General features: G+C 44.2%; 1 protein-coding gene across 1 annotated transcript; it reads left to right on the forward strand.

Annotated features, from left to right (window-relative positions):
* The first annotated feature begins 402 nt into the window (after nucleotides 1-402).
* LOC117194003 lies at nucleotides 403-9,297 on the forward strand. Its single transcript, XM_033398639.1, has 2 exons — nucleotides 403-662; nucleotides 7,700-9,297. Exons 1-2 carry the CDS (start codon nucleotides 487-489, stop codon nucleotides 8,607-8,609), a joined length of 1,086 nt encoding a protein of 361 aa, XP_033254530.1. The 5' UTR covers nucleotides 403-486; the 3' UTR covers nucleotides 8,610-9,297.
* Nucleotides 9,298-26,729: the final 17,432 nt, after the last annotated feature.

The raw sequence follows: 26,729 nt of genomic DNA on the forward strand, positions 1-26,729 counted from the left end.
AAGAGGCCTTAGAAGTGTATCCAAACGATGGACCACGCCCACTCACAATAGCTGAGTACAGGGCAAGACACGAAAAAAGGCCAAGGAAGAAAACAAAGAGGGGCGGCCGGATCAAACGGCTGCTTCAACAACGACATCTGGAGCGGGACCTGGAAAAAACCTTCACAAATGAAGAGGACCGACAACGCTGCCAAGAGCGCATCAAGGAAATTAATAAACATCTTCGCCAATAAAAGAGCGAAGTAACGCAAATGAGCTGCAGAAATGCCATGCCTCATTTTGCCAATAATTATAATTTTCTAACTCAAGTTGAAGCACCCTTAAAGTGCAACTTGAAAATACTAACCTCTGTTAGGCTATTACTAAAACCATGTGATCGATGTTGCATTATATAATGAAAAACCTGTAAATCGATCACATGTCCCTTAACATTTTTTTTCCTTCCTTCATTTTGGTCAAAACGCGCAAAACGCGAACGAGGAAGCGATGAGGTCAACACTCCTAGAAGAAAACACACAGACGCTCCAACAGCTGGTTCAACTGCTCTCGATGAAAATAAATGCTGATGAAATAGACAAGAAAAATGATGCAAAGCTGGTAGTGGAAAATTTTGCCAAAATTATTCCAGAATTCAACGGAGAAAATATGTCGGTACAGCAGTGGTTACTTCGAGCCTTACTTCGGTTACAGCCGGTAACTTCGAGCTAAACGCTGAAGCATACGGACTAAATGACAGACAAAAATACGTGCAAGCCCGAGCAAAAATAACAGGTACAGCAGCTCATTTTCTCGAGTCCACAGCAGTGTATGAGTACGGCCAATTGCGACACCAACTTTTACAGGAGTTTGAGTGTGAGCGTTTATGCAGTGCGCAAACTCACAATCAATTGTCTATGCGAGTGAAGATGGCCGGCGAAAGTTTTCACGAATATATACTACAGATGAAACGCATTGCTGCACGTGGGACAACAGACACGGAGTCGGTGATTCGATACATCGTCGACGGACTGAATTTAAAAACGGATTATAAGTACACCTTGTATGGATGCAGCGCATACAAGCTCATACAAGCTACGAGAGAAGTACGAAATCTACGAAAGAACGCTCGCGGTTGATGGGGGTTTGGCCCCGAAACAAAAAGACTCACAGCCGTTCGAAAAGAAGTCCAATTTCACCAAATATGAAAGGAAGCAACACTGCTTCCCAGGAGCTGCTTGTGGATCCCAGGAGCATCTACGCAAGGATTGCCGAGCTGCATTAAATTGTTTCCGCTGCAATCAGACTGGACACATGTCTAAGGATTGCCCGAGTGCTGCTGCCGTAAACGTTGCATACGAGGAAAAACGCCTGAAGTCTCTTAAAATTAACGACGTGCAAGTCAAGGGGCTCATAGACACCGGTGCAGATGTTTCCCTATTAAAGATGTCAGTGTTCGGCAAAATGAGTGGTATCCATCTGCAAGCCAGTTCGTCAACTTTGAGCTGGGCAGTTTACGGCAGAAGTGGAGATCGACGGAATGCGACTGGCACACAAATTCCTTGTGGTGGCCGATCATGCCGTCGGATGCGAATTGTTGCTTGGACACGACTTTATATCCAAGTTCACAATGACATCAACGCCAGGAGGATATAAGTTTTCTCCCCTGCCGGGGGAGGAAACTGAGGACACCAAACAGATAAGTATTTACAACGTGGTCGAAGCAAATACTGACATAAACATTCCATCGCAGTTCAGAGATGCCGTCCAATCAATGATTCAGGACTTTACTGAAAAGAAGCAGACTGCAGTGTGCCCGATCATGCGATCATGCTGAAGATCGTAACGGACGAGAAAATAGCGCCGTTTCGACATTCGCCAAGTCGAGTGTCCATCAGCGAAGCCGACGTTGTCAAGCAGCAGATCGATGAATGGGCCAACGCTGGGATAATACGACGCTCATCATCAAATTTCGCCAGTCGTACTGTAATTGTCAAGAAAAAGGATGGGAGCAGCCGGGTCTGCGTGGACTATCGTCAGTTGAACAAGATGGTCTTGAAAGATTGCTTTCCCGTTCCAATCGTTGAAGAGGTGCTGGAAAAACTGGAAAATGCTAAGGTGTTCACCATCATGGACTTAGAAAATGGCTTTTTCCACGTTACTGTGGTAGAAAGCAGCAAAAAATATACGGCGTTCATAACGAAGGAAGGCCTCTTTGAGTTCAACCGTGCGCCTTTCGGTTTTTGCAATTCACCAGCAGTTTTCATCCGTTTTATAAGTTTTGTATTTCAAAACCTTATAAATGAAAACATTCTTGACCTGTACATGGACGATATCGTTATACACGCTGAAACCGCCGACGAATGCCTGGGAAAGCTGAAGAAGGTTTTTGATGCTGCAGCTGAATACGGGCTGAAGATGAAGTGGAAGAAGTGCCGATTTCTGCAGTCGATCATTACATTTTTGGGTCATCAAGTTGGAGGAGGTGAAATCAAGCCTGGATTGGAGAAAACCCAAGCCGTCAGCAAGTTCCCGATGCCGAAAAACATAAAGGCTGTGCAGTCGTTTTTAGGATTAACTGGGTTTTTCCGTAAATTTATAAGAAACTATTCGCTAATCGCCAAACCACTGACCAATATGCTGCAAAAGGTTTCCCATTTAAAATGAGTCTGGAGGAGCAGCAGGCGTTCGCTACATTAAAGGAAGCATTGGTGAAAGAGCCGGTCTTGAAACTTTATCGCAGGAATGCAAAAACCGAGATACACACTGATGCGTCAAAGGACGGGTTTGCAGCGGCATTGTTACAATGGCACGAAGAACAATTGCATCCGATCTTATTCTGGAGTAAGAAAACCTCGGAGTCTGAAGCACGACAGCATAGCTATATACAGGAAGCCAAAGCAATTTTCCTTGGGTGCAAAAAATTTCGTCAGTACATACTTGGAACCAACTTTAAGCTCGTAACGGATTGCGCTGCTTTCAAGCAAACGTTAAGCAAGAAGGACGTTCCGCGGGAGGTAGCCCAATTGGTCCTGTACTTGCAGGACTACGACTTTGAAGTGGAACACAGACCAGGAGAACGGCTGAAGCATGTGGATTGCCTGAGTAGGTACCCAATTGATGTCATGATGGTATCTTCGGAAGTCACAGCAAGAATTAAGAAAGCCCAGCAGGAGGATACGATGATCAAAGCAGTTTCCGAAATTTTGAAAAGTAAACCATATGACAACTTTAAGTTGAAAGCTGGTCTCGTATACAAAGTGGTGCAAGGCACGGACTTGCTGGCAATACCGAAATCATTAGAAAAAGAAATAATAACCGACGCTCACAACGCAGGACACTTTGCCGCTCAAAAAACAATGCATACCGTACAGCAGAGCTATTGGATTCCACATCTGGAAGGAAAAGTAATGCAGATCATAGGAAACTGTATGAAATGTATAATCTACAACAAAAAGCTTGGCAAAAAAGGGGGATTCCTGCATCAAATTGACAAAGGATCACAGCCGCTGTATACTATACACGTGGATCACCTTGGGCCTATGGATGCTACTTCAAAGCAGTACAAGTACATCTTCGCAATGGTTGATAGCTTCAGTAAGTTCGTATGGATGTATCCCACAAAAACAACAGGAGCAGTCGAAGTTCTCAAGAAGTTAAGGGAGTGGTCTGATGTATTTGGTAATCCGGCACGCATAGTAAGCGATCGTGGAGCAGCATTTACATCTTCAAGCTTTGAGGAGTTTGTCAAGGAAAAGAACATCGAACACATATGGAGCACCACAGGGGTACCAAGAGGAAACGGACAAATTGAACGCGTAAACCGATCTATTCTGAGCATCATTTCCAAATTACCGTCGGAGGAACCTGGAAGATGGTATAAGTTCGTACCGCGAGCTCAGAGGGCTGTTAACAGCACTGTTCATGTGTCTACAAAGTGTTGTCCATTTGAGCTGATGATCGGGGTAAAAATGCGTTGTGGACCGGATAGCGACATACTTCAGCTAATAGAAAAAGAGATGGTTGATAATTTTGAAGACGAGAGGCAAAAGATGCGACAAGAGGCAAAAGAAAATATTCAGCAGGCCCAGGACAGATACAAGGAACAATTCGATAAAAAGCTGAAATGCGAATACGGATACAAGGTCGGAGATCTCGTAGCCATACGTAGAACACAATTTGTAACCGGAAGAAAGATGGCCAGCGAATTCTTAGGACCATACGAAATACGAAAAGGCGGACGCTATAATGTTTGGAAGGCAGCAGACGTCGAAGGACCAAGCAATACGACCACAAGAAATGATAACATGAAACTATGGAGCTTTTCTGTAGAAAACGAGGACGCATGGTCATCAGGGACTGATGACTAATCAGGATGACCGAGTGTAAGAAGGAGTGGGCCAGCTGGCCTATTGAGGGGGCAGCGGACATAAGCAACAGCAGTAATAACAGCAGCAGAGGAACAGCTGATTAACAGCAACAGCAGTAGTAACAGCAGCAGCAACAGCAGTAGTAACAGCAGCAGATCAACAGCGGACAGAGAAGAAGAGGAACCGAGCGAAGCAGTGAAAAGGAGAGGACAGCAGCATACGGACGTGACTCAAGCAGCAGCAGAAAATCAGCAGAAATAAGCCGTAACATTAAGAACTTTTGTAAGCACACATACCAGGCCACCGCGATAATAATACGAATAAACAATACTCTAAATAATATCTTACATATACATAAAAAAAATATATTGATAAAATTTTAAAGAGTATATATTAAAAAAAAAAAAAAGAAAGTGTATATAGATATGTTTGTTCATAAAAAAGAAAATTCTTAATAATTTTTTTTTTATTATTGAAAAGAATAAACGAATAGCAGATATATAAAAAACGAGGGGGAACGTTGTGAGTTGCTGCGGAGACCGCAACTCTACAGTTATACCCGATACTAAGTCAGTATGGCTCTCCTCCGGCAGACGCCGCTAATATTAAACGACACGACAAAAAGTGCGTGCGAGAGAGACAGAAAATCAGTCTGAGCGTGACGTCGGGTGCTGCGTAGCCAGTGCAAATTGATTTGTTCCTTTTGGCTATAAAAATGATCTGATCTGATCCAGATTCAGCAATCTGATAGATATGATCATTATCTATGATTCTGCGTTTTTAGTTTTCTCGAATGTGCAATATTGTGGATGCAACAGATTTTCGTTCTTTGTGGGGGCGGAAGGGGGTGGGGCGAAATTTCGAGATATACGTTTTATAGTGAGATCTAACAGAAGTGCGGATACCAAATTTGGTTACTCTAGCCTTAATAGTCTCTGAGATTTGTGAATATCCCCAGATTTTCATCCTTTGCGGTGGCGGAAGGGGGTGTGGCGAAATTTTGAAACAAACTCGTCTCGGTCCGATATATTAGGAGTGTGGATACCAAATTTGGTTGCTCTAGCTTTTATAGTCTCTGAGATCTAGGCGCTAATGTTTTACTCTAAGCAAAGCCGGCTATGCTACGTGTGTGTTAGAGAGAGACAGGGCGAGAAAAAATGAAATTGTTTTCTTGATTCTGGCTATAATAATTATACGATCTGGTTCAGATTTTGCATTCTAGAAGAAATAGTCATCTTCTACGATTCTGCGTTTTTGGTTTTTTCGTATCGTCGAAATTGTGGATGCCACAGATTTTCGCCCTTTGTGGGGGCGGAAGTGGGCGGGGCAAAGTTTTGAAATATTCTTGTAGCAGTGACATATCACAGAAGTCTGGATCCAAAACATCGTTGCTCTCGCTCCTATAGTCTTTGAGCACTAGGCGCTGAAGGGGACGGACAGACGGACAGACGGACGGACGGACAGACGGACAGACAGACATGGCTCAATCGACTCGTCTATTGATGCTGATCAAGAATATATATACTTTATGGGGTCGGAAACGATTCCTTCTGGACGTTACACACATCCACTTTTACCACAAATCTAATATACCCCAATACTCATTTTGAGTATCGGGTATAAAAAAACGAGGGGGAACGTTGTGAGTTGCTGCGGAGACCGCATCTCTACAGTTATACCCGATACTAAGTCAGTATGGCTTTCCTCCGGCAGACGCCGCTAATATTAAACGACACGACAAGGAGTGCGTGCGAGAGAGACAGAAAATCAGTCTGAGCGTGACGTCGGGCGCTGCGTAGCCAGTGCAAATTGATTTGTTCCTTTTGGCTATAAAAATGATCTGATCTGATCCAGATTCAGCAATCAGCAATGTGCAATATTGTGGATGCAACAGATTTTCGTTTTTTGTGGGGGCGGAAAAGGGTGGGGCGAAATTCTGAGATATACGTTTTACAGTGAGATCTAACAGAAGTGCGGATACCAAATTTGGTTACTCTAGCCTTAATAGTCTCTGAGATTTGTGGATGTCCCAGATTTTCCCAGAAATGATAACATGAAACTATGGAGCTTTTCTGTAGAAAACGAGGACGCATGGTCATCAGGGACTGATGACTAATCAGGATGACCGAGTGTAAGAAGGATTGGTCCAGCTGGTCTATTGAGGGGGCAGCGGAGATAAGCAACAGCAGTAATAACAGCAGCAGAGGAACAGCTGATTAGCAGCAAGAGCAGTAGTAACAGCAGCAGTAACAGCAGTAGTAACAGAAGCAGATCAACAGCGGACAGAGAAGAAGAGGAACCGAGCGAAGCAGTGAAAAGGAGAGAACAGCAGCATACGGACGCGACTCAAGCAGCAGCAGAAAATCAGCAGAAATAAGCCGTAACATTAAGAACTTTTGTAAGCACACATACCAGGCCACCGCGATAATAATACGAATAAACAATACTCTAAATAATATCTTACATGTATACCCTTCAATTTGAGGACTACAATGCGGCCAGAAATATACACTACCCAAGAAAATTAAACAGCCTGTGCGAAGACCAGCAAGGGCCAATAATAAAAGTGCGAGTGGCATAGGACCGCCCCTTGCACCGTCGATGGACAGTAACACGAAAACACCATCAGCAGAAAATATACGAGACTTCGCCGACGCTGCTCCTACCGAGCAAAGGGACGCACTCAGCCTACAAGAGGCCTTAGAAGTGTATCAAAACGATGGACCACGCCCACTCACAATAGCTGAGTACAGGGCAAGACACGAAAAAAGGCCAAGGAAGAAAACAAAGAGGGGCGGCCGGAACAACGGCTGCTTCAACAACGACATCTGGAGCGGGACCTGGAAAAAACCTTCACAAATGAAGAGGACCGACAACGCTGCCAAGAGCGCATCAAGGAAATTAATAAACAACTTCGCCAATAAAAGAGCGAAGTAACGCAAATGAGCTGCAGAAATGCCATGCCTCATATTGCCAATAATTATAATTTTCTAACTCAAGTTGAAGCACCCTTAAAGTGCAACTTGAAAATACTAACCTCTGTTAGGCTATTACTAAAACCATGTGATCGATGTTGAATTATGTAATGAAAAACCTGTAAATCGATCACATGTCCCTTAACATTTTTTTTCCTTCCTTCATTTTGGTCAAAACGCGCAAAACGCGAACGAGGAAGCGATGAGGTCAACACTCCTAGAAGAAACCACACAGACGCTCCAACAGCTGGTTCAACTGCTCTCGATGAAAATAAATGCTGATGAAATAGACAAGAAAAATGATGCAAAGCTGGTAGTGGAAAATTTTGGCAAAATTATTCCATAATTCAACGGAGAAAATATGTCGGTACAGCAGTGGTTTATTAACTTCGAGCTAAACGCTGAAGCATACGGACTAAATGACAAACAAAAATACGTGCAAGCCCGAGCAAAAATGACAGGTACAGCAGCTCTTTTTCTCGAGTCCACAGCAGTGTATGAGTACGGCCAATTGCGTCACCAACTTTTACAGGAGTTTGAGTGTGAGCGTTTATGCAGTGCGCAAATTCACAATCAATTGTCTATGCGAGTGAAGATGGCCGGCGAAAGTTTTCACGAATATATTCTACAGATGAAACGCATTGCTGCACGTGGGACAACAGACACGGAGTCGGTGATTCGATACATCGTCGACGGACTGAGTTTAAAAACGGATTATAAGTACACCTTGTATGGATGCAGCTCATACAAGCATCTACGAGAGAAGTACGAAATCTACGAAAGAACGCTCGCGGTTGATGGGGGTTTGGCCCCGAAACAAAAAGACTCACAGCCGTTCGGAAAAAAGTCCAATTTCACCAAATATGAAAGGAAGCAACACTGCTACAGTTGTGGATCCCAGGAGCATCTACGCAAGGATTGCCGAGCTGCATTAAATTGTTTCCGCTGCAATCAGACTGGACACATGTCTAAGGATTGCCCGAGTGCTGCTGCCGTAAACGTTGCATACGAGGAAAAACGCCTGAAGTCTCTTAAAATTAACGACGTGCAAGTCAAGGGGCTCATAGACACCGGTGCAGATGTTTCCCAATTAAAGATGTCAGTGTTCGGCAAAATGAGTGGTATCCATCTGCAAGCAAGTTCGTCAACTTTGAGCTGGGCTTCAGCTTTACGGCAGAAGTGGAGATCGACGGAATGCGACTGGCACACAAATTCCTTGTGGTGGCCGATCATGCCGTCGGATGCGAATTGTTGCTTGGACACGACTTTATATCCAAGTTCACAATGACATCAACGCAAGGAGGATATAAGTTTTCTCCCCTGCCGGGGAGGAAACTGAGGACACCAAACAGATAAGTATTTACAACGTGGTCGAAGCAAATACTGACATAAACATTCCATCGCAGTTCAGAGATGCCGTCCAATCAATGATTCAGGACATTACTGAAAAGAAGCAGACTGCAGTGTGCCCGCTCATGCTGAAGATCGTACCGGACGAGAAAATAGCGCCGTTTCGAATTTCGCCAAGTCGAGTGGCCATCAGCGAAGCCGACGTTGTCAAGCAGCAGATCGATGAATGGGCCAACGCTGGGATAATACGACGCTCATCATCAAATTTCGCCAGTCGGACTGTAATTGTCAAGAAAAAGGATGGGAGCAGCCGGGTCTGCGTGGACTATCGTCAGTTGAGCAAGATGGTCTTGAAAGATTGCTTTCCCGTTCCAATCGTTGAAGAGGTGCTGGAAAAACTGGAAAATGCTAAGGTGTTCACCATCATGGACTTAGAAAATGGCTTTTTCCACGTTACTGTGGAAGAAAGCAGCAAAAAATATACGGCGTTCATAACGAAGGAAGGCCTCTTTGAGTTCAACCGTGCGCCTTTCGGTTTTTGCAATTCGCCAGCAGTTTTCATCCGTTTTATAAGTTTTGTATTTCAAAACCTTATAAATGAAAACATTCTTGACCTGTACATGGACGATATCATTATACACGCTGAAACCGCCGACGAATGCCTGGGAAAGCTGAAGAAGGTTTTTGATGCTGCAGCTGAATACGGGCTGAAGATGAAGTGGAAGTAGTGCCGATTTCTGCAGTCGACCATTACATTTTTGGGTCATCAAGTTGGAGGAGGGGAAATCAAGCCTGGATTGGAGAAAACCAAAGCCGTCAGCAAGTTCCCGATGCCGAAAAACATAAAGGCTGTGCAGTCGTTTTTAGGATTAACTGGGTTTTTCCGTAAATTCATAAGAAACTATTCGCTAATCGCCAAACCACTGACCAATCTGCTGCGAAAAGATTTCCCATTTAAAATGAGTCTGGAGGAGCAGCAGGAGTTCGCTACATTAAAGGAAGCATTGATGAAAGAGCCGGTCTTGAAACTTTATCGCAGGAATGCAAAAACCGAGATACACACTGATGCGTCAAAGGACGGGTTTGCAGCGGCATTGTTACAATGGCACGAAGGACAATTGCATCCGATCTTATTCTGGAGTAAGAAAACCTCGGAGTCTGAAGCACGACAGCATAGCTATATACAGGAAGCCAAAGCAATTTTCCTAGCGTGCAAAAAATTTCGTCAGTACATACTTGGAACCAACTTTAAGCTCGTAACGGATTGCGCTGCTTTCAAGCAAACGTTAAGCAAGAAGGACGTTCCGCGGGAGGTAGCCCAATGGGTCCTGTACTTGCAGGACTACGACTTTGAAGTGGAACACAGACCAGGAGAACGGCTGAAGCATGTGGATTGCCTGAGTAGGTACCCAATTGATGTCATCATGGTATCTTCGGAAGTCACAGCAAGAATTAAGAAAGCCCAGCAGGAGGATACGACGATCAAAGCAGTTTCCGAAATTTTGAAAAGTAAACCATATGACAACTTTAAGTTGAAGGCTGGTCTCGTATAAAAAGTGGTGCAAGGCACGGACTTGCTGGCAATACCGAAATCATTAGAAAAAGAAATAATAACCGACGCTCACAACGCAGGACACTTTGCCGCTCAAAAAACAATGCATACCGTACAGCAGAGCTATTGGATTCCACATCTGGAAGGAAAAGTAATGCAGATCATAGGAAACTGTATGAAATGTATAATCTACAACAAAAAGCTTGGCAAAAAAGAGGGATTCCTGCATCAAATTGACAAAGGATCACAGCCGCTGTATACTATACACGTGGATCACCTTGGGCCTATGGATGCTACTTCAAAGCAGTACAAGTACATCTTCGCAATGGTTGATAGCTTCAGTAAGTTCGTATGGATGTATCCCACAAAAACAACAGGAGCAGACGAAGTTCTCAAGAAGTTAAGGGAGTGGTCTGATGTATTTGGTAATCCGGCACGCATAGTAAGCGATCGTGGAGCAGCATTTACATCTTCAAGCTTTGAGGAGTTTGTCAAGGAAAAGAACATCGAACACATATGGAGCACCACAGGGGTACCAAGAGGAAACGGACAAATTGAACGCGTAAACCGATCTATTCTGAGCATCATTTCCAAATTGTCGTCGGAGGAACCTGGAAGATGGTATAAGTTCGTACCGCGAGTTCAGAGGGCTATTAACAGCACTGTTCATGTGTCTACAAAGCGTTGTCCATTTGAGCTGATGATCGGGGTAAAAATGCGTTGTGGACCGGATAGCGACATACTTCAGCTAATAGAAAAAGAGATGGTTGATAATTTTGAAGACGAGAGGCAAAAGATGCGACAAGAGGCAAAAGAAAATATTCAGCAGGCCCAGGACAGATACAAGGAACAATTCGATAAAAAGCGGAAATGCGAATACGGATACAAGGTCGGAGATCTCGTAGCCATACGTGCTGCAGAAATGCCATGCCTCATATTGCCAATAATTATAATTTTCTAACTCAAGTTGAAGCACCCTTAAAGTGCAACTTGAAAATACTAACCTCTGTTAGGCTATTACTAAAACCATGTGATCGATGTTGAATTATATAATGAAAAACCTGTAAATCGATCACATGTCCCTTAACATTTTTTTTCCTTCCTTCATTTTGGTCAAAACGCGCAAAACGCGAACGAGGAAGCGATGAGGTCAACACTCCTAGAAGAAAACACACAGACGCTCCAACAGCTGGTTCAACTGCTCTCGATGAAAATAAATGCTGATGAAATAGACAAGAAAAACGAGGGGGAACGTTGTGAGTTGCTGCGGAGACCGCAACTCTACAGTTATCCCCGATACTAAGTCAGTATGGCTCTCCTCCGGCAAAACGCCGCTAATATTAAACGACACGACAAGGAGTGCGTGCGAGAGAGACAGAAAATCAGTCTGAGCGTGACGGCGGGGGCTGCGTAGCCAGTGCAAATTGATTTGTTCCTTTTGGCTATAAAAATGATCTGATCTGATCCAGATTCAGCAATCTGATAGATATGGTCATTATCTATGATTCTGCGTTTTTAGTTTTCTCGAATCTGCAATATTGTGGATGCAACAGATTTTCGTCCTTTGTGGGGGCGGAAAAGGGTGGGGCGAAATTCTGAGATATACGTTTTATAGTGAGATCTAACAGAAGTGCGGATACCAAATTTGGTTACTCTAGCCTTAATAGTCTCTGAGATTTGTGGATGCCCCCGATTTTCGTCATTTGCGGGGGCGGAAGGGGGTGTGGCGAAATTTGGACACGAAACGGTCAAGGTCTGATATCACAGGAGTGTGGATACCAAATGTGGTTGCTCTGGCTCTTATAGGTTCTGCGATCCTTGAACTCATATTTTGCAATTGGCAAAGCCGACCATGAAACCTGTGTGTTAGAGAGAGACAGAGCGAGAAAGAATGAAATTGTTTTCTTGATTCTGGCTATAATAATTATACGATCTGGTTGAGATTTTACACTCTAGAACATATAGTCATCCTCTACGATTCTGCGTTTTTGGTTCTATCGTATCTTTAAAAACGTGGATGCCACAGATTTTCGTTCTTTGTGGGGGCGGAAGTGGGCGGGGTGAAGTTTTGAAATATTTTTGTAGCAGTGACATATCACAGAAGTCTGGATCCAAAACATCGTTGCTCTAGATCTTATAGTCTTTGAGCACTAGGCGCTGAACGGGACGGACGGACGGACGGACGGACGGACAGACGGACAGACAGACAGGGCTCAATCGACTCGGCTATTGATGCTGATCAAGAATATATATACTTTATGGGGTCGGAAACGATTCCTTCTGGACGTTACACACATCCACTTTTACCACAAATCTAATATACCCCAATACTCATTTTGAGTATCGGGTATAATGATGCAAAGCTGCAAATGACAAACAAAAATACGTGCAAGCCCGAGCAAAAATGACAGGTACAGCAGCTCTTTTTCTCGAGTCCACAGCAGTGTATGAGTACGGCCAATTGCGTCACCAACTTTTACAGGAGTTTGAGTGTGAGCGTTTATGCAGTGCGCAAATTCACAATCAATTGTCTATGCGAGTGAAGATGGCCGGCGAAAGTTTTCACGAATATATACTACAGATGAAACGCATTGCTGCACGTGGGACAACAGACACGGAGTCGGTGATTCGATACATCGTCGACGGACTGAGTTTTAAAACGGATTATAAGTACACCTTGTATGGATGCAGCTCATACAAGCTCATACAAGCTACGAGAGAAGTACGAAATCTACGAAAGAACGCTCGCGGTTGATGGGGGTTTGGCCCCCAAACAAAAAGACTCACAGCCGTTCGAAAGGAAGAAGTCCAATTTCACCAAATATGAAAGGAAGCAACACTGCTACAATTGTGGATCCCAGGAGCATCTACGCAAGGATTGCCGAGCTGCATTAAATTGTTTCCGCTGCAATCAGACTGGACACATGTCTAAGGATTGCCCGAGTGCTGCTGCCGTAAACGTTGCATACGAGGAAAAACGCCTGAAGTCTCTTAAAATTAACGACGTGCAAGTCAAGGGGCTCATAGACACCGGTGCAGATGTTTCCCTATTAAAGATGTCAGTGTTCGGCAAAATGAGTGGTATCCATCTGCAAGCAAGTTCGTCAACTGAGCTGGGCAGTTTACGGCAGAAGTGGAGATCGACGGAATGCGACTGGCACACAAATTCCTTGTGGTGGCCGATCATGCCGTCGGATGCGAATTGTTGCTTGGACACGACTTTATATCCAAGTTCACAATGACATCAACGCCAGGAGGATATAAGTTTTCTCCCCTGCCGGGGGAGGAAACTGAGGACACCAAACAGATAACGTGGTCGAAGCAAATACTGACATAAACATTCCATCGCAGTTCAGAGATGCCGTCCAATCAATGATTCAGGACTTTACTGAAAAGAAGCAGACTGCAGTGTGCCCGATCATGCTGAAGATCGTACCGGACGAGAAAATAGCGCCGTTTCGACATTCGCCAAGTCGAGTGGCCATCAGCGAAGCCGACGTTGTCAAGCAGCAGATCGATGAATGGGCCAACGCTGGGATAATACGACGCTCATCATCAAATTTCGCCAGTCGGACTGTAATTGTCAAGAAAAAGGATGGGAGCAGCCGGGTCTGCGTGGACTATCGTCAGTTGAACAAGATGGTCTTGAAAGATTGCTTTCCCGTTCCAATCGTTGAAGAGGTGCTGGAAAAACTGGAAAATGCTGAGGTGTTCACCATCATGGACTTAGAAAATGGCTTTTTCCACGTTACTGTGGAAGAAAGCAGCAAAAAATATACGGCGTTCATAACGAAGGAAGGCCTCTTTGAGTTTGTTAGGTATTATATTAATATCTATATACGGTCACACCATCCAAGGGATATAGAATAAAAGAGAATCTTGAAGACAACGCGTGCTTAAGTCTGAGTGTCAATACACTACAGAGTTCAACCGTGCGCCTTTCGGTTTTTGCAATTCACCAGCAGTTTTCATCCGTTTTATAAGTTTTGTATTTCAAAACCTTATAAATGAAAACATTCTTGACCTGTACATGGACGATATCGTTATACACGCTGAAACCGCCGACGAATGCCTGGGAAAGCTGAAGAAGGTTTTTGATGCTGCAGCTGAATACGGGCTGAAGATGAAGTGGAAGAAGTGCCGATTTCTGCAGTCGACCATTACATTTTTGGGTCATCAAGTTGGAGGAGGTGAAATCAAGCCTGGATTGGAGAAAACCAAAGCCGTCAGCAAGTTCCCGATGCCGAAAAACATAAAGGCTGTGCAGTCGTTTTTAGGATTAACTGGGTTTTTCCGTAAATTTATAAGAAACTATTCGCTATTCGCCAAACCACTGACCAATATGCTGCGAAAAAATGTCCCATTTAAAATGAGTCTGGAGGAGCAGCAGGCGTTCGCTACATTAAAGGAAGCATTGGTGAAAGAGCCGGTCTTGAAACTTTATCGCAGGAATGCAAAAACCGAGATACACACTGATGCGTCAAAGGACGGGTTTGCAGCGGCGTTGTTACAATGGCACGAAGGACAATTGCATCCGATCTTATTCTGGAGTAAGAAAACCTCGGAGTCTGAAGCACGACAGCATAGCTATATACAGGAAGCCAAAGCAATTTTCCTTGGGTGCAAAAAATTTCGTCAGTACATACTTGGAACCAACTTTAAGCTCGTAACGGATTGCGCTGCTTTCAAGCAAACGTTAAGCAAGAAGGACGTTCCGCGGGAGGTAGCCCAATTGGTCCTGTACTTGCAGGACTACGACTTTGAAGTGGAACACAGACCAGGAGAACGGCTGAAGCATGTGGATTGCCTGAGTAGGTACCCAATTGATGTCATGATGGTATCTTCGGAAGTCACAGCAAGAATTAAGAAAGCCCAGCAGGAGGATACGATGATCAAAGCAGTTTCCGAAATTTTGAAAAGTAAACCATATGACAACTTTAAGTTGAAAGCTGGTCTCGTATACAAAGTGGTGCAAGGCACGGACTTGCTGGCAATACCGAAATCATTAGAAAAAGAAATAATAACCGACGCTCACAACGCAGGACACTTTGCCGCTCAAAAAACAATGCATACCGTACAGCAGAGCTATTGGATTCCACATCTGGAAGGAAAAGTAATGCAGATCATAGGAAACTGTATGAAATGTATAATCTACAACAAAAAGCTTGGCAAAAAAGAGGGATTCCTGCATCAAATTGACAAAGGATCACAGCCGCTGTATACTATACACGTGGATCACCTTGGGCCTATGGATGCTACTTCAAAGCAGTACAAGTACATCTTCGCAATGGTTGATAGCTTCAGTAAGTTCGTATGGATGTATCCCACAAAAACAACAGGAGCAGACGAAGTTCTCAAGAAGTTAAGGGAGTGGTGTGATGTATTTGGTAATCCGGCACGCATAGTAAGCGATCGTGGAGCAGCATTTACATCTTCAAGCTTTGAGGAGTTTGTCAAGGAAAAGAACATCGAACACATATGGAGCACCACAGGGGTACCAAGAGGAAACGGACAAATTGAACGCGTAAACCGATCTATTCTGAGCATCATTTCCAAATTGTCGTCGGAGGAACATGGAAGATGGTATAAGTTCGTACCGCGAGTTCAGAGTGCTATTAACAGCACTGTTCATGTGTCTACAAAGCGTTGTCCATTTGAGCTGATGATCGGGGTAAAAATGCGTTGTGGACCGGATATCGACATACTTCAGCTAATAGAAAAAGAGATGGTTGATAATTTTGAAGACGAGAGGCAAAAGATGCGACAAGAGGCAAAAGAAAATATTCAGCAGGCCCTGGACAGATACAAGGAACAATTCGATAAAAAGCGGAAATGCGAATACGGATACAAGGTCGGAGATCTCGTAGCCATACGTAGAACACAATTTGTAACCGGAAGAAAGATGGCCAGCGAATTCTTAGGACCATACGAAATAACCAACGTGAAACGAGGCGGACGCTATAATGTTCGGAAGGCAGCAGACGTCGAAGGACCAAGCAATACGACCACAAGAAATGATAACATGAAACTATGGAGCTTTTCTGTAGAAAACGAGGACGCATGGTCATCAGGGACTGATGACTAATCAGGATGACCGAGTGTAAGAAGGAGTGGGCCAGCTGGCCTATTGAGGGGGCAGCGGAGATAAGCAACAGCAGTAATAACAGCAGCAGAGGAACAGCTGATTAGCAGCAACAGCAGTAGTAACAGCAGCAGTAACAGCAGTAGTAACAGAAGCAGATCAACAGCGGACAGAGAAGAAGAGGAACCGAGCGAAGCAGTGAAAAGGAGAGAACAGCAGCATACGGACGCGACTCAAGCAGCAGCAGAAAATCAGCAGAAATAAGCCGTAACATTAAGAACTTTTGTAAGCACACATACCAGGCCACCGCGATAATAATACGAATAAACAATACTCTAAATAATATCTTACATGTATACCCTTCAATTTGAAGACTACAATGCTGCCAGAAATATACACTACCCAAGAAAATTAAACAGCCTGTGCGAAGACCAGCAAGGGCCAATAATAAAAGTGCGAGTGGCATAGGACCGCCCCTTGCACCGTCGATGGACAGTAACACGAAAACACCATCAGCAGAAAATATTCGAGACTTCGCCGACGCTGCTCCTACCGAGCAAAGGGACGCACTCAGCCTACAAGAGGCCTTAGAAGTGTATCCAAACGATGGACCACGCCCACTCACAATAGCTGAGTACAGGGCAAGACACGAAAAAAGGCCAAGGAAGAAAACAAAGAGGGGCGGCCGGATCAAACGGCTGCTTCAACAACGACATCTGGAGCGGGACCTGGAAAAAACCTTCACAAATGAAGAGGACCGACAACGCTGCCAAGAGCGCATCAAGGAAATTAATAAACAACTTCGCCAATAAAAGAGCGAAGTAACGCAAATGAGCTGCAGAAATGCCATGCCTCATATTGCCAATAATTATAATTTTCTAACTCAAGTTGAAGCACCCTTAAAGTGCAACTTGAAAATACTAACCTCTGTTAGGCTATTACTAAAACCATGTGATCGATGTTGAATTATATAATGAAAAACCTGTAAATCGATCACATGTCCCTTAACATTTTTTTTCCTTCCTTCATTTTGGTCAAAACGCGCAAAACGCGAACGAGGAAGCGATGAGGTCAACACTCCTAGAAGAAAACACACAGACGCTCCAACAGCTGGTTCAACTGCTCTCGATGAAAATAAATGCTGATGAAATAGACAAGAAAAATGATGCAAAGCTGGTAGTGGAAAATTTTGCCAAAATTATTCCAGAATTCAACGGAGAAAATATGTCGGTACAGCAGTGGTTTATTAACTTCGAGCTAAACGCTGAAGCATACGGACTAAATACAGACAAAAATACGTGCAAGCCCGAGCAAAAATAACAGGTACAGCAGCTCATTTTCTCGAGTCCACAGCAGTGTATGAGTACGGCCAATTGCGTCACCAACTTTTACAGGAGTTTGAGTGTGAGCGTTTATGCAGTGCGCAAATTCACAATCAATTGTCTATGCGAGTGAAGATGGCCGGCGAAAGTTTTCACGAATATATACTACAGATGAAACGCATTGCTGCACGTGGGACAACAGACACGGAGTCGGTGATTCGATACATCGTCGACGGACTGAATTTAAAAACGGATTATAAGTACACCTTGTATGGATGCAGCGCATACAAGCTCATACAAGCTACGAGAGAAGTACGAAATCTACGAAAGAACGCTCGCGGTTGATGGGGGTTTGGCCCCGAAACAAAAAGACTCACAGCCGTTCGGAAAGAAGTCCAATTTCACCAAATATGAAAGGAAGCAACACTGCTTCCCAGGAGCTGCTTGTGGATCCCAGGAGCATCTACGCAAGGATTGCCGAGCTGCATTAAAGTGTTTCCGCTGCAATCAGACTGGACACATGTCTAAGGATTGCCCGAGTGCTGCTGCCGTAAACGTTGCATACGAGGAAAAACGCCTGAAGTCTCTTAAAATTAACGACGTGCAAGTCAAGGGGCTCATAGACACCGGTGCAGATGTTTCCCTATTAAAGATGTCAGTGTTCGGCAAAATGAGTGGTATCCATCTGCAAGCCAGTTCGTCAACTTTGAGCTGGGCAGTTTACGGCAGAAGTGGAGATCGACGGAATGCGACTGGCACACAAATTCCTTGTGGTGGCCGATCATGCCGTCGGATGCGAATTGTTGCTTGGACACGACTTTATATCCAAGTTCACAATGACATCAACGCCAGGAGGATATAAGTTTTCTCCCCTGCCGGGGGAGGAAACTGAGGACACCAAACAGATAAGTATTTACAACGTGGTCGAAGCAAATACTGACATAAACATTCCATCGCAGTTCAGAGATGCCGTCCAATCAATGATTCAGGACTTTACTGAAAAGAAGCAGACTGCAGTGTGCCCGATCATGCTGAAGATCGTACCGGACGAGAAAATAGCGCCGTTTCGACATTCGCCAAGTCGAGTGGCCATCAGCGAAGCCGACGTTGTCAAGCAGCAGATCGATGAATGGGCCAACGCTGGGATAATACGACGCTCATCATCAAATTTCGCCAGTCGTACTGTAATTGTCAAGAAAAAGGATGGGAGCAGCCGGGTCTGCGTGGACTATCGTCAGTTGAACAAGATGGTCTTGAAAGATTGCTTTCCCGTTCCAATCGTTGAAGAGGTGCTGGAAAAACTGGAAAATGCTGAGGTGTTCACCATCATGGACTTAGAAAATGGCTTTTTCCACGTTACTGTGGAAGAAAGCAGCAAAAAATATACGGCGTTCATAACGAAGGAAGGCCTCTTTGAGTTCAACCGTGCGCCTTTCGGTTTTTGCAATTCACCAGCAGTTTTCATCCGTTTTATAAGTTTTGTATTTCAAAACCTTATAAATGAAAACATTCTTGACCTGTACATGGACGATATCGTTATACACGCTGAAACCGCCGACGAATGCCTGGGAAAGCTGAAGAAGGTTTTTGATGCTGCAGCTGAATACGGGCTGAAGATGAAGTGGAAGAAGTGCCGATTTCTGCAGTCGACCATTACATTTTTGGGTCATCAAGTTGGAGGAGGTGAAATCAAGCCTGGATTGGAGAAAACCAAAGCCGTCAGCAAGTTCCCGATGCCGAAAAACATAAAGGCTGTGCAGTCGTTTTTAGGATTAACTGGGTTTTTCCGTAAATTTATAAGAAACTATTCGCTAATCGCCAAACCACTGACCAATATGCTGCGAAAAGATGTCCCATTTAAAATGAGTCTGGAGGAGCAGCAGGCGTTCGCTACATTAAAGGAAGCATTGGTGAAAGAGCCGGTCTTGAAACTTTATCGCAGGAATGCAAAAACCGAGATACACACTGATGCGTCAAAGGACGGGTTTGCAGCGGCATTGTTACAATGGCACGAAGGACAATTGCATCCGATCTTATTCTGGAGTAAGAAAACCTCGGAGTCTGAAGCACGACAGCATAGCTATATACAGGAAGCCAAAGCAATTTTCCTTGGGTGCAAAAAATTTCGTCAGTACATACTTGGAACCAACTTTAAGCTCGTAACGGATTGCGCTGCTTTCAAGCAAACGTTAAGCAAGAAGGACGTTCCGCGGGAGGTAGCCCAATTGGTCCTGTACTTGCAGGACTACGACTTTGAAGTGGAACACAGACCAGGAGAACGGCTGAAGCATGTGGATTGCCTGAGTAGGTACCCAATTGATGTCATGATGGTATCTTCGGAAGTCACAGCAAGAATTAAGAAAGCCCAGCAGGAGGATACGATGATCAAAGCAGTTTCCGAAATTTTGAAAAGTAAACCATATGACAACTTTAAGTTGAAAGCTGGTCTCGTATACAAAGTGGTGCAAGGCACGGACTTGCTGGCAATACCGAAATCATTAGAAAAAGAAATAATAACCGACGCTCACAACGCAGGACACTTTGCCGCTCAAAAAACAATGCATACCGTACAGCAGAGCTATTGGATTCCACATCTGGAAGGAAAAGTAATGCAGATCATAGGAAACTGTATGAAATGTATAATCTACAACAAAAAGCTTGGCAAAAAAGAGGGATTCCTGCATCAAATTGACAAAGGATCACAGCCGCTGTATACTATACACGTGGATCACCTTGGGCCTATGGATGCTACTTCAAAGCAGTACAAGTACATCTTCGCAATGGTTGATAGCTTCAGTAAGTTCGTATGGATGTATCCCACAAAAACAACAGGAGCAGACGAAGTTCTCAAGAAGTTAAGGGAGTGGTCTGATGTATTTGGTAATCCGGCACGCATAGTAAGCGATCGTGGAGCAGCATTTACATCTTCAAGCTTTGAGGAGTTTGTCAAGGAAAAGAACATCGAACACATATGGAGCACCACAGGGGTACCAAGAGGAAACGGACAAATTGAACGCGTAAACCGATCTATTCTGAGCATCATTTCCAAATTGTCGTCGGAGGAACATGGAAGATGGTATAAGTTCGTACCGCGAGTTCAGAGTGCTATTAACAGCACTGTTCATGTGTCTACAAAGCGTTGTCCATTTGAGCTGATGATCGGGGTAAAAATGCGTTGTGGACCGGATATCGACATACTTCAGCTAATAGAAAAAGAGATGGTTGATAATTTTGAAGACGAGAGGCAAAAGATGCGACAAGAGGCAAAAGAAAATATTCAGCAGGCCCTGGACAGATACAAGGAACAATTCGATAAAAAGCGGAAATGCGAATACGGATACAAGGTCGGAGATCTCGTAGCCATACGTAGAACACAATTTGTAACCGGAAGAAAGATGGCCAGCGAATTCTTAGGACCATACGAAATAACCAACGTGAAACGAGGCGGACGCTATAATGTTCGGAAGGCAGCAGACGTCGAAGGACCAAGCAATACGACCACAAGAAATGATAACATGAAACTATGGAGCTTTTCTGTAGAAAACGAGGACGCATGGTCATCAGGGACTGATGACTAATCAGGATGACCGAGTGTAAGAAGGAGTGGGCCAGCTGGCCTATTGAGGGGGCAGCGGAGATAAGCAACAGCAGTAATAACAGCAGCAGAGGAACAGCTGATTAGCAGCAACAGCAGTAGTAACAGCAGCAGTAACAGCAGTAGTAACAGAAGCAGATCAACAGCGGACAGAGAAGAAGAGGAACCGAGCGAAGCAGTGAAAAGGAGAGAACAGCAGCATACGGACGCGACTCAAGCAGCAGCAGAAAATCAGCAGAAATAAGCCGTAACATTAAGAACTTTTGTAAGCACACATACCAGGCCACCGCGATAATAATACGAATAAACAATACTCTTAATAATATCTTACATGTATACCCTTCAATTTGAGGACTACAATGCTGCCAGAAATATACACTACCCAAGAAAATTAAACAGCCTGTGCGAAGACCAGCAAGGGCCAATAATAAAAGTGCGAGTGGCATAGGACCGCCCCTTTGCACCGTCGATGGACAGTAACACGAAAACACCATCAGCAGAAAATATTCGAGACTTCGCCGACGCTGCTCCTACCGAGCAAAGGGACGCACTCAGCCTACAAGAGGCCTTAGAAGTGTATCCAAACGATGGACCACGCCCACTCACAATAGCTGAGTACAGGGCAAGACACGAAAAAAGGCCAAGGAAGAAAACAAAGAGGGGCGGCCGGATCAAACGGCTGCTTCAACAACGACATCTGGAGCGGGACCTGGAAAAAACCTTCACAAATGAAGAGGACCGAAAACACTGCCAAGAGCGCATCAAGGAAATTAATAAACAACTTCGCCAATAAAAGAGCGAAGTAACGCAAATGAGCTGCAGAAAGGCCATGCCTCATATTGCCAATAATTATAATTTTCTAACTCAAGTTGAAGCACCCTTAAAGTGCAACTTGAAAATACTAACCTCTGTTAGGCTATTACTAAAACCATGTGATCGATGTTGAATTATATAATGAAAAACCTGTAAATCGATCACATGTCCCTTAACATTTTTTTTCCTTCCTTCATTTTGGTCAAAACGCGCAAAACGCGAACGAGGAAGCGATGAGGTCAACACTCCTAGAAGAAAACACACAGACGCTCCAACAGCTGGTTCAACTGCTCTCGATGAAAATAAATGCTGATGAAATAGACAAGAAAAATGATGCAAAGCTGGTAGTGGAAAATTTTGGCAAAATTATTCCAGAATTCAACGGAGAAAATATGTCGGTACAGCAGTGGTTTATTAACTTCGAGCTAAACGCTGAAGCATACGGACTAAATGACAGACAAAAATACGTGCTAGCCCGAGCAAAAATAACAGGTACAGCAGCTCTTTTTCTCGAGTCCACAGCAGTGTATGAGTACGGCCAATTGCGTCACCAACTTTTACAGGAGTTTGAGTGTGAGCGTTTATGCAGTGCGCAAATTCACAATCAACTGTCTATGCGAGTGAAGATGGCCGGCGAAAGTTTTCACGAATATATACTACAGATGAAACGCATTGCTGCACGTGGGACAACAGACTCGGAGTCGGTGATTCGATACATCGTCGACGGACTGAATTTAAAAACGGATTATAAGTACACCTTGTATGGATGCAGCTCATACAAGCTCATACAAGCTACGAGAGAAGTACGAAATCTACGAAAGAACGCTCGCGGTTGATGGGGGTTTGGCCCCGAAACAAAAAGACTCACAGCCGTTCGGAAAGAAGTCCAATTTCACCAAATATAAAAGGAAGCAACACTGCTTCCCAGGAGCTGCTTGTGGATCCCAGGAGCATCTACGCAAGGATTGCCGAGCTGCATTAAAGTGTTTCCGCTGCAATCAGACTGGACACATGTCTAAGGATTGCCCGAGTGCTGCTGCCGTAAACGATGCATTCGAGGAAAAACGCCTGAAGTCTCTTAAAATTAACGACGTGCAAGTCAAGGGGCTCATAGACACCGGTGCAGATGTTTCCCTATTAAAGATGTCAGTGTTCGGCAAAATGAGTGGTATCCATCTGCAAGCCAGCTCGTCAACTTTGAGCTGGGCAGTTTACGGCAGAAGTGGAGATCGACGGAATGCGACTGGCACACAAATTCCTTGTGGTGGCCGATCATGCCGTCGGATGCGAATTGTTGCTTGGACACGACTTTATATCCAAGTTCACAATGACATCAACGCCAGGAGGATATAAGTTTTCTCCCCTGCCGGGGAGGAAACTGAGGACACCAAACAGATAAGTATTTACAACGTGGTCGAAGCAAATACTGACATAAACATTCCACCGCAGTTCAGAGATGCCGTCCAATCAATGATTCAGGACTTTACTGAAAAGAAGCAGACTGCAGTGTGCCCGATCATGCGATCATGCTGAAGATCGTACCGGACGAGAAAATAGCGCCGTTTCGACATTCGCCAAGTCAAGTGCCCATCAGCGAAGCCGACGTTGTCAAGCAGCAGATCGATGAATGGGCCAACGCTGGGATAATACGACGCTCATCATCAAATTTCGCCAGTCGTACTGTAATTGTCAAGAAAAAGGATGGGAGCAGCCGGGTCTGCGTGGACTATCGTCAGTTGAACAAGATGGTCTTGAAAAATTGCTTTCCCATTCCAATCGTTGAAGAGGTGCTGGAAAAACTGGAAAATGCTAAGGTGTTCACCATCATGGACTTAGAAAATGGCTTTTTCCACGTTACTGTGGAAGAAAGCAGCAAAAAATATACGGCGTTCATAACGAAGAGAGGCCTCTTTGAGTTCAACCGTGCGCCTTTCGGTTTTTGCAATTCACCAGCAGTTTTCATCCGTTTTATAAGTTTTGTATTTCAAAACCTTATAAATGAAAACATTCTTGACCTGTACATGGACGATATCGTTATACACGCTGAAACCGCCGACGAATGCCTGGGAAAGCTGAAGAAGGTTTTTGATGCTGCAGCTGAATACGGGCTGAAGATGAAGTGGAAGAAGTGCCGATTTCTGCAGTCGACCATTACATTTTTGGGTCATCAAGTTGGAGGAGGTGAAATCAAGCCTGGATTGGAGAAAACCAAAGCCGTCAGCAAGTTCCCGATGCCGAAAAACATAAAGGCTGTGCAGTCGTTTTTAGGATTAACTGGGTTTTTCCGTAAATTTATAAGAAACTATTCGCTATTCGCCAAACCACTGACCAATATGCTGCGAAAAAATGTCCCATTTAAAATGAGTCTGGAGGAGCAGCAGGCGTTCGCTACATTAAAGGAAGCATTGGTGAAAGAGCCGGTCTTGAAACTTTATCGCAGGAATGCAAAAACCGAGATACACACTGATGCGTCAAAGGACGGGTTTGCAGCGGCGTTGTTACAATGGCACGAAGGACAATTGCATCCGATCTTATTCTGGAGTAAGAAAACCTCGGAGTCTGAGGCACGACAGCATAGCTATATACAGGAAGCCAAAGCAATTTTCCTTGGGTGCAAAAAATTTCGTCAGTACATACTTGGAACCAACTTTAAGCTCGTAACGGATTGCGCTGCTTTCAAGCAAACGTTAAGCAAGAAGGACGTTCCGCGGGAGGTAGCCCAATTGGTCCTGTACTTGCAGGACTACGACTTTGAAGTGGAACACAGACCAGGAGAACGGCTGAAGCATGTGGATTGCCTGAGTAGGTACCCAATTGATGTCATGATGGTATCTTCGGAAGTCACAGCAAGAATTAAGAAAGCCCAGCAGGAGGATACGATGATCAAAGCAGTTTCCGAAATTTTGAAAAGTAAACCATATGACAACTTTAAGTTGAAAGCTGGTCTCGTATACAAAGTGGTGCAAGGCACGGACTTGCTAGCAATACCGAAGTCATTAGAAAAAGAAATAATAACCGACGCTCACAACGCAGGACACTTTGCCGCTCAAAAAACAATGCATAACGTACAGCAGAGCTATTGGATGCCACATCTGGAAGGAAAAGTAATGCAGATCATAGGAAACTGTATGAAATGTATAATCTACAACAAAAAGCTTGGCAAAAAAGAGGGATTCCTGCACCAAATTGACAAAGGATCACAGCCGCTGTATACTATACACGTGGATCACCTTGGGCCTATGGATGCTACTTCAAAGCAGTACAAGTACATCTTCGCAATGGTTGATAGCTTCAGTAAGTTCGTATGGATGTATCCCACAAAAACAACAGGAGCAGACGAAGTTCTCAAGAAGTTAAGGGAGTGGTCTGATGTATTTGGTAATCCGGCACGCATAGTAAGCGATCGTGGAGCAGCATTTACATCTTCAAGCTTTGAGGAGTTTGTCAAGGAAAAGAACATCGAACACATATGGAGCACCACAGGGGTACCAAGAGAAAACGGACAAATTGAACGCGTAAACCGATCTATTCTGAGCATCATTTCCAAATTACCGTCGGAGGAACCTGGAAGATGGTATAAGTTCGTACCGCGAGTTCAGAGGGCTGTTAACAGCACTGTTCATGTGTCTACAAAGTGTTGTCCATTTGAGCTGATGATCGGGGTAAAAATGCGTTGTGGACCGGATAGCGACATACGTCAGCTAATAGAAAAAGAGATGGTTGATAATTTTGAAGACGAGAGGCAAAAGATGCGACAAGAGGCAAAAGAAAATATTCAGCAGGCCCAGGACAGATACAAGGAACAATTCGATAAAAAGCGGAAATGCGAATACGGATACAAGGTCGGAGATGTCGTAGCCATACGTAGAACACAATTTGTAACCAGAAGAAAGATGGCCAGCGAATTCTTAGGACCATACGAAATAACCAACGTGAAACGAGGCGGACGCTATAATGTTCGGAAGTCAGCAGACGTCGAAGGACCAAGCAATACGACCACAAGCAATGATAACATGAAACTATGGAGCTTTTCTGTAGAAAACGAGGACGCATGGTCATCAGGGACTGATGACTAATCAGGATGACCGAGTGTAAGAAGGAGAGGGCCAGCTGGCCTATTGAGGGGCAGCGGACATAAGCAACAGCAGTAATAACAGCAGCAGAGGAACAGCTGATTAACAGCAACAGCAGTAGTAACAGCAGCAGCAACAGCAGTAGTAACAGCAGCAGATCAACAGCGGACAGAGAAGAAGAGGAACCGAGCGAAGCAGTGAAAAGGAGAGGACAGCAGCATACGGACGTGACTCAAGCAGCAGCAGAAAATCAGCAGAAATAAGCCGTAACATTAAGAACTTTTGTAAGCACACATACCAGGCCACCGCGATAATAATACGAATAAACAATACTCTAAATAATATCTTACATATTTATAAAAAATATATATTGATAAAATTTTAAAGAGTATATATTTAAAAAAAAAAAAAGAAAGTGTATATAGATATGTGTGTTCATGAAAAAAGAAAATTCTTAATAATTTTTTTTTATTATTGAAAAGAATAAACGAATAGCAGATATATAAAAAACGAGGGGGAACGTTGTGAGTTGCTGCGGAGACCGCAACTCTACAGTTATACCCGATACTAAGTCAGTATGGCTCTCCTCCGGCAGACGCCGCTAATATTAAACGACACGAC

The sequence above is a fragment of the Drosophila miranda genome, assembly GCF_003369915.1.
Source record: "Drosophila miranda strain MSH22 chromosome Y unlocalized genomic scaffold, D.miranda_PacBio2.1 Contig_Y2_pilon, whole genome shotgun sequence".
Taxonomy (NCBI): domain Eukaryota; kingdom Metazoa; phylum Arthropoda; class Insecta; order Diptera; family Drosophilidae; genus Drosophila; species Drosophila miranda.

What these genes read in the sequence shown, in the direction of transcription:
- LOC117194003 (XM_033398639.1), top strand. Translation starts at nt 487, where the DNA reads ATGAGGTCAACACTCCTAGAAGAAAACACACAGACGCTCCAACAGCTG. An exon ending in AATATGTCGGTACAGCAGTG is followed by an intron (nt 663 to 7,699) that starts GTTACTTCGAGC and finishes GGTACAGCAGTG; the next exon opens with GTTTATTAACTTCGAGCTAA.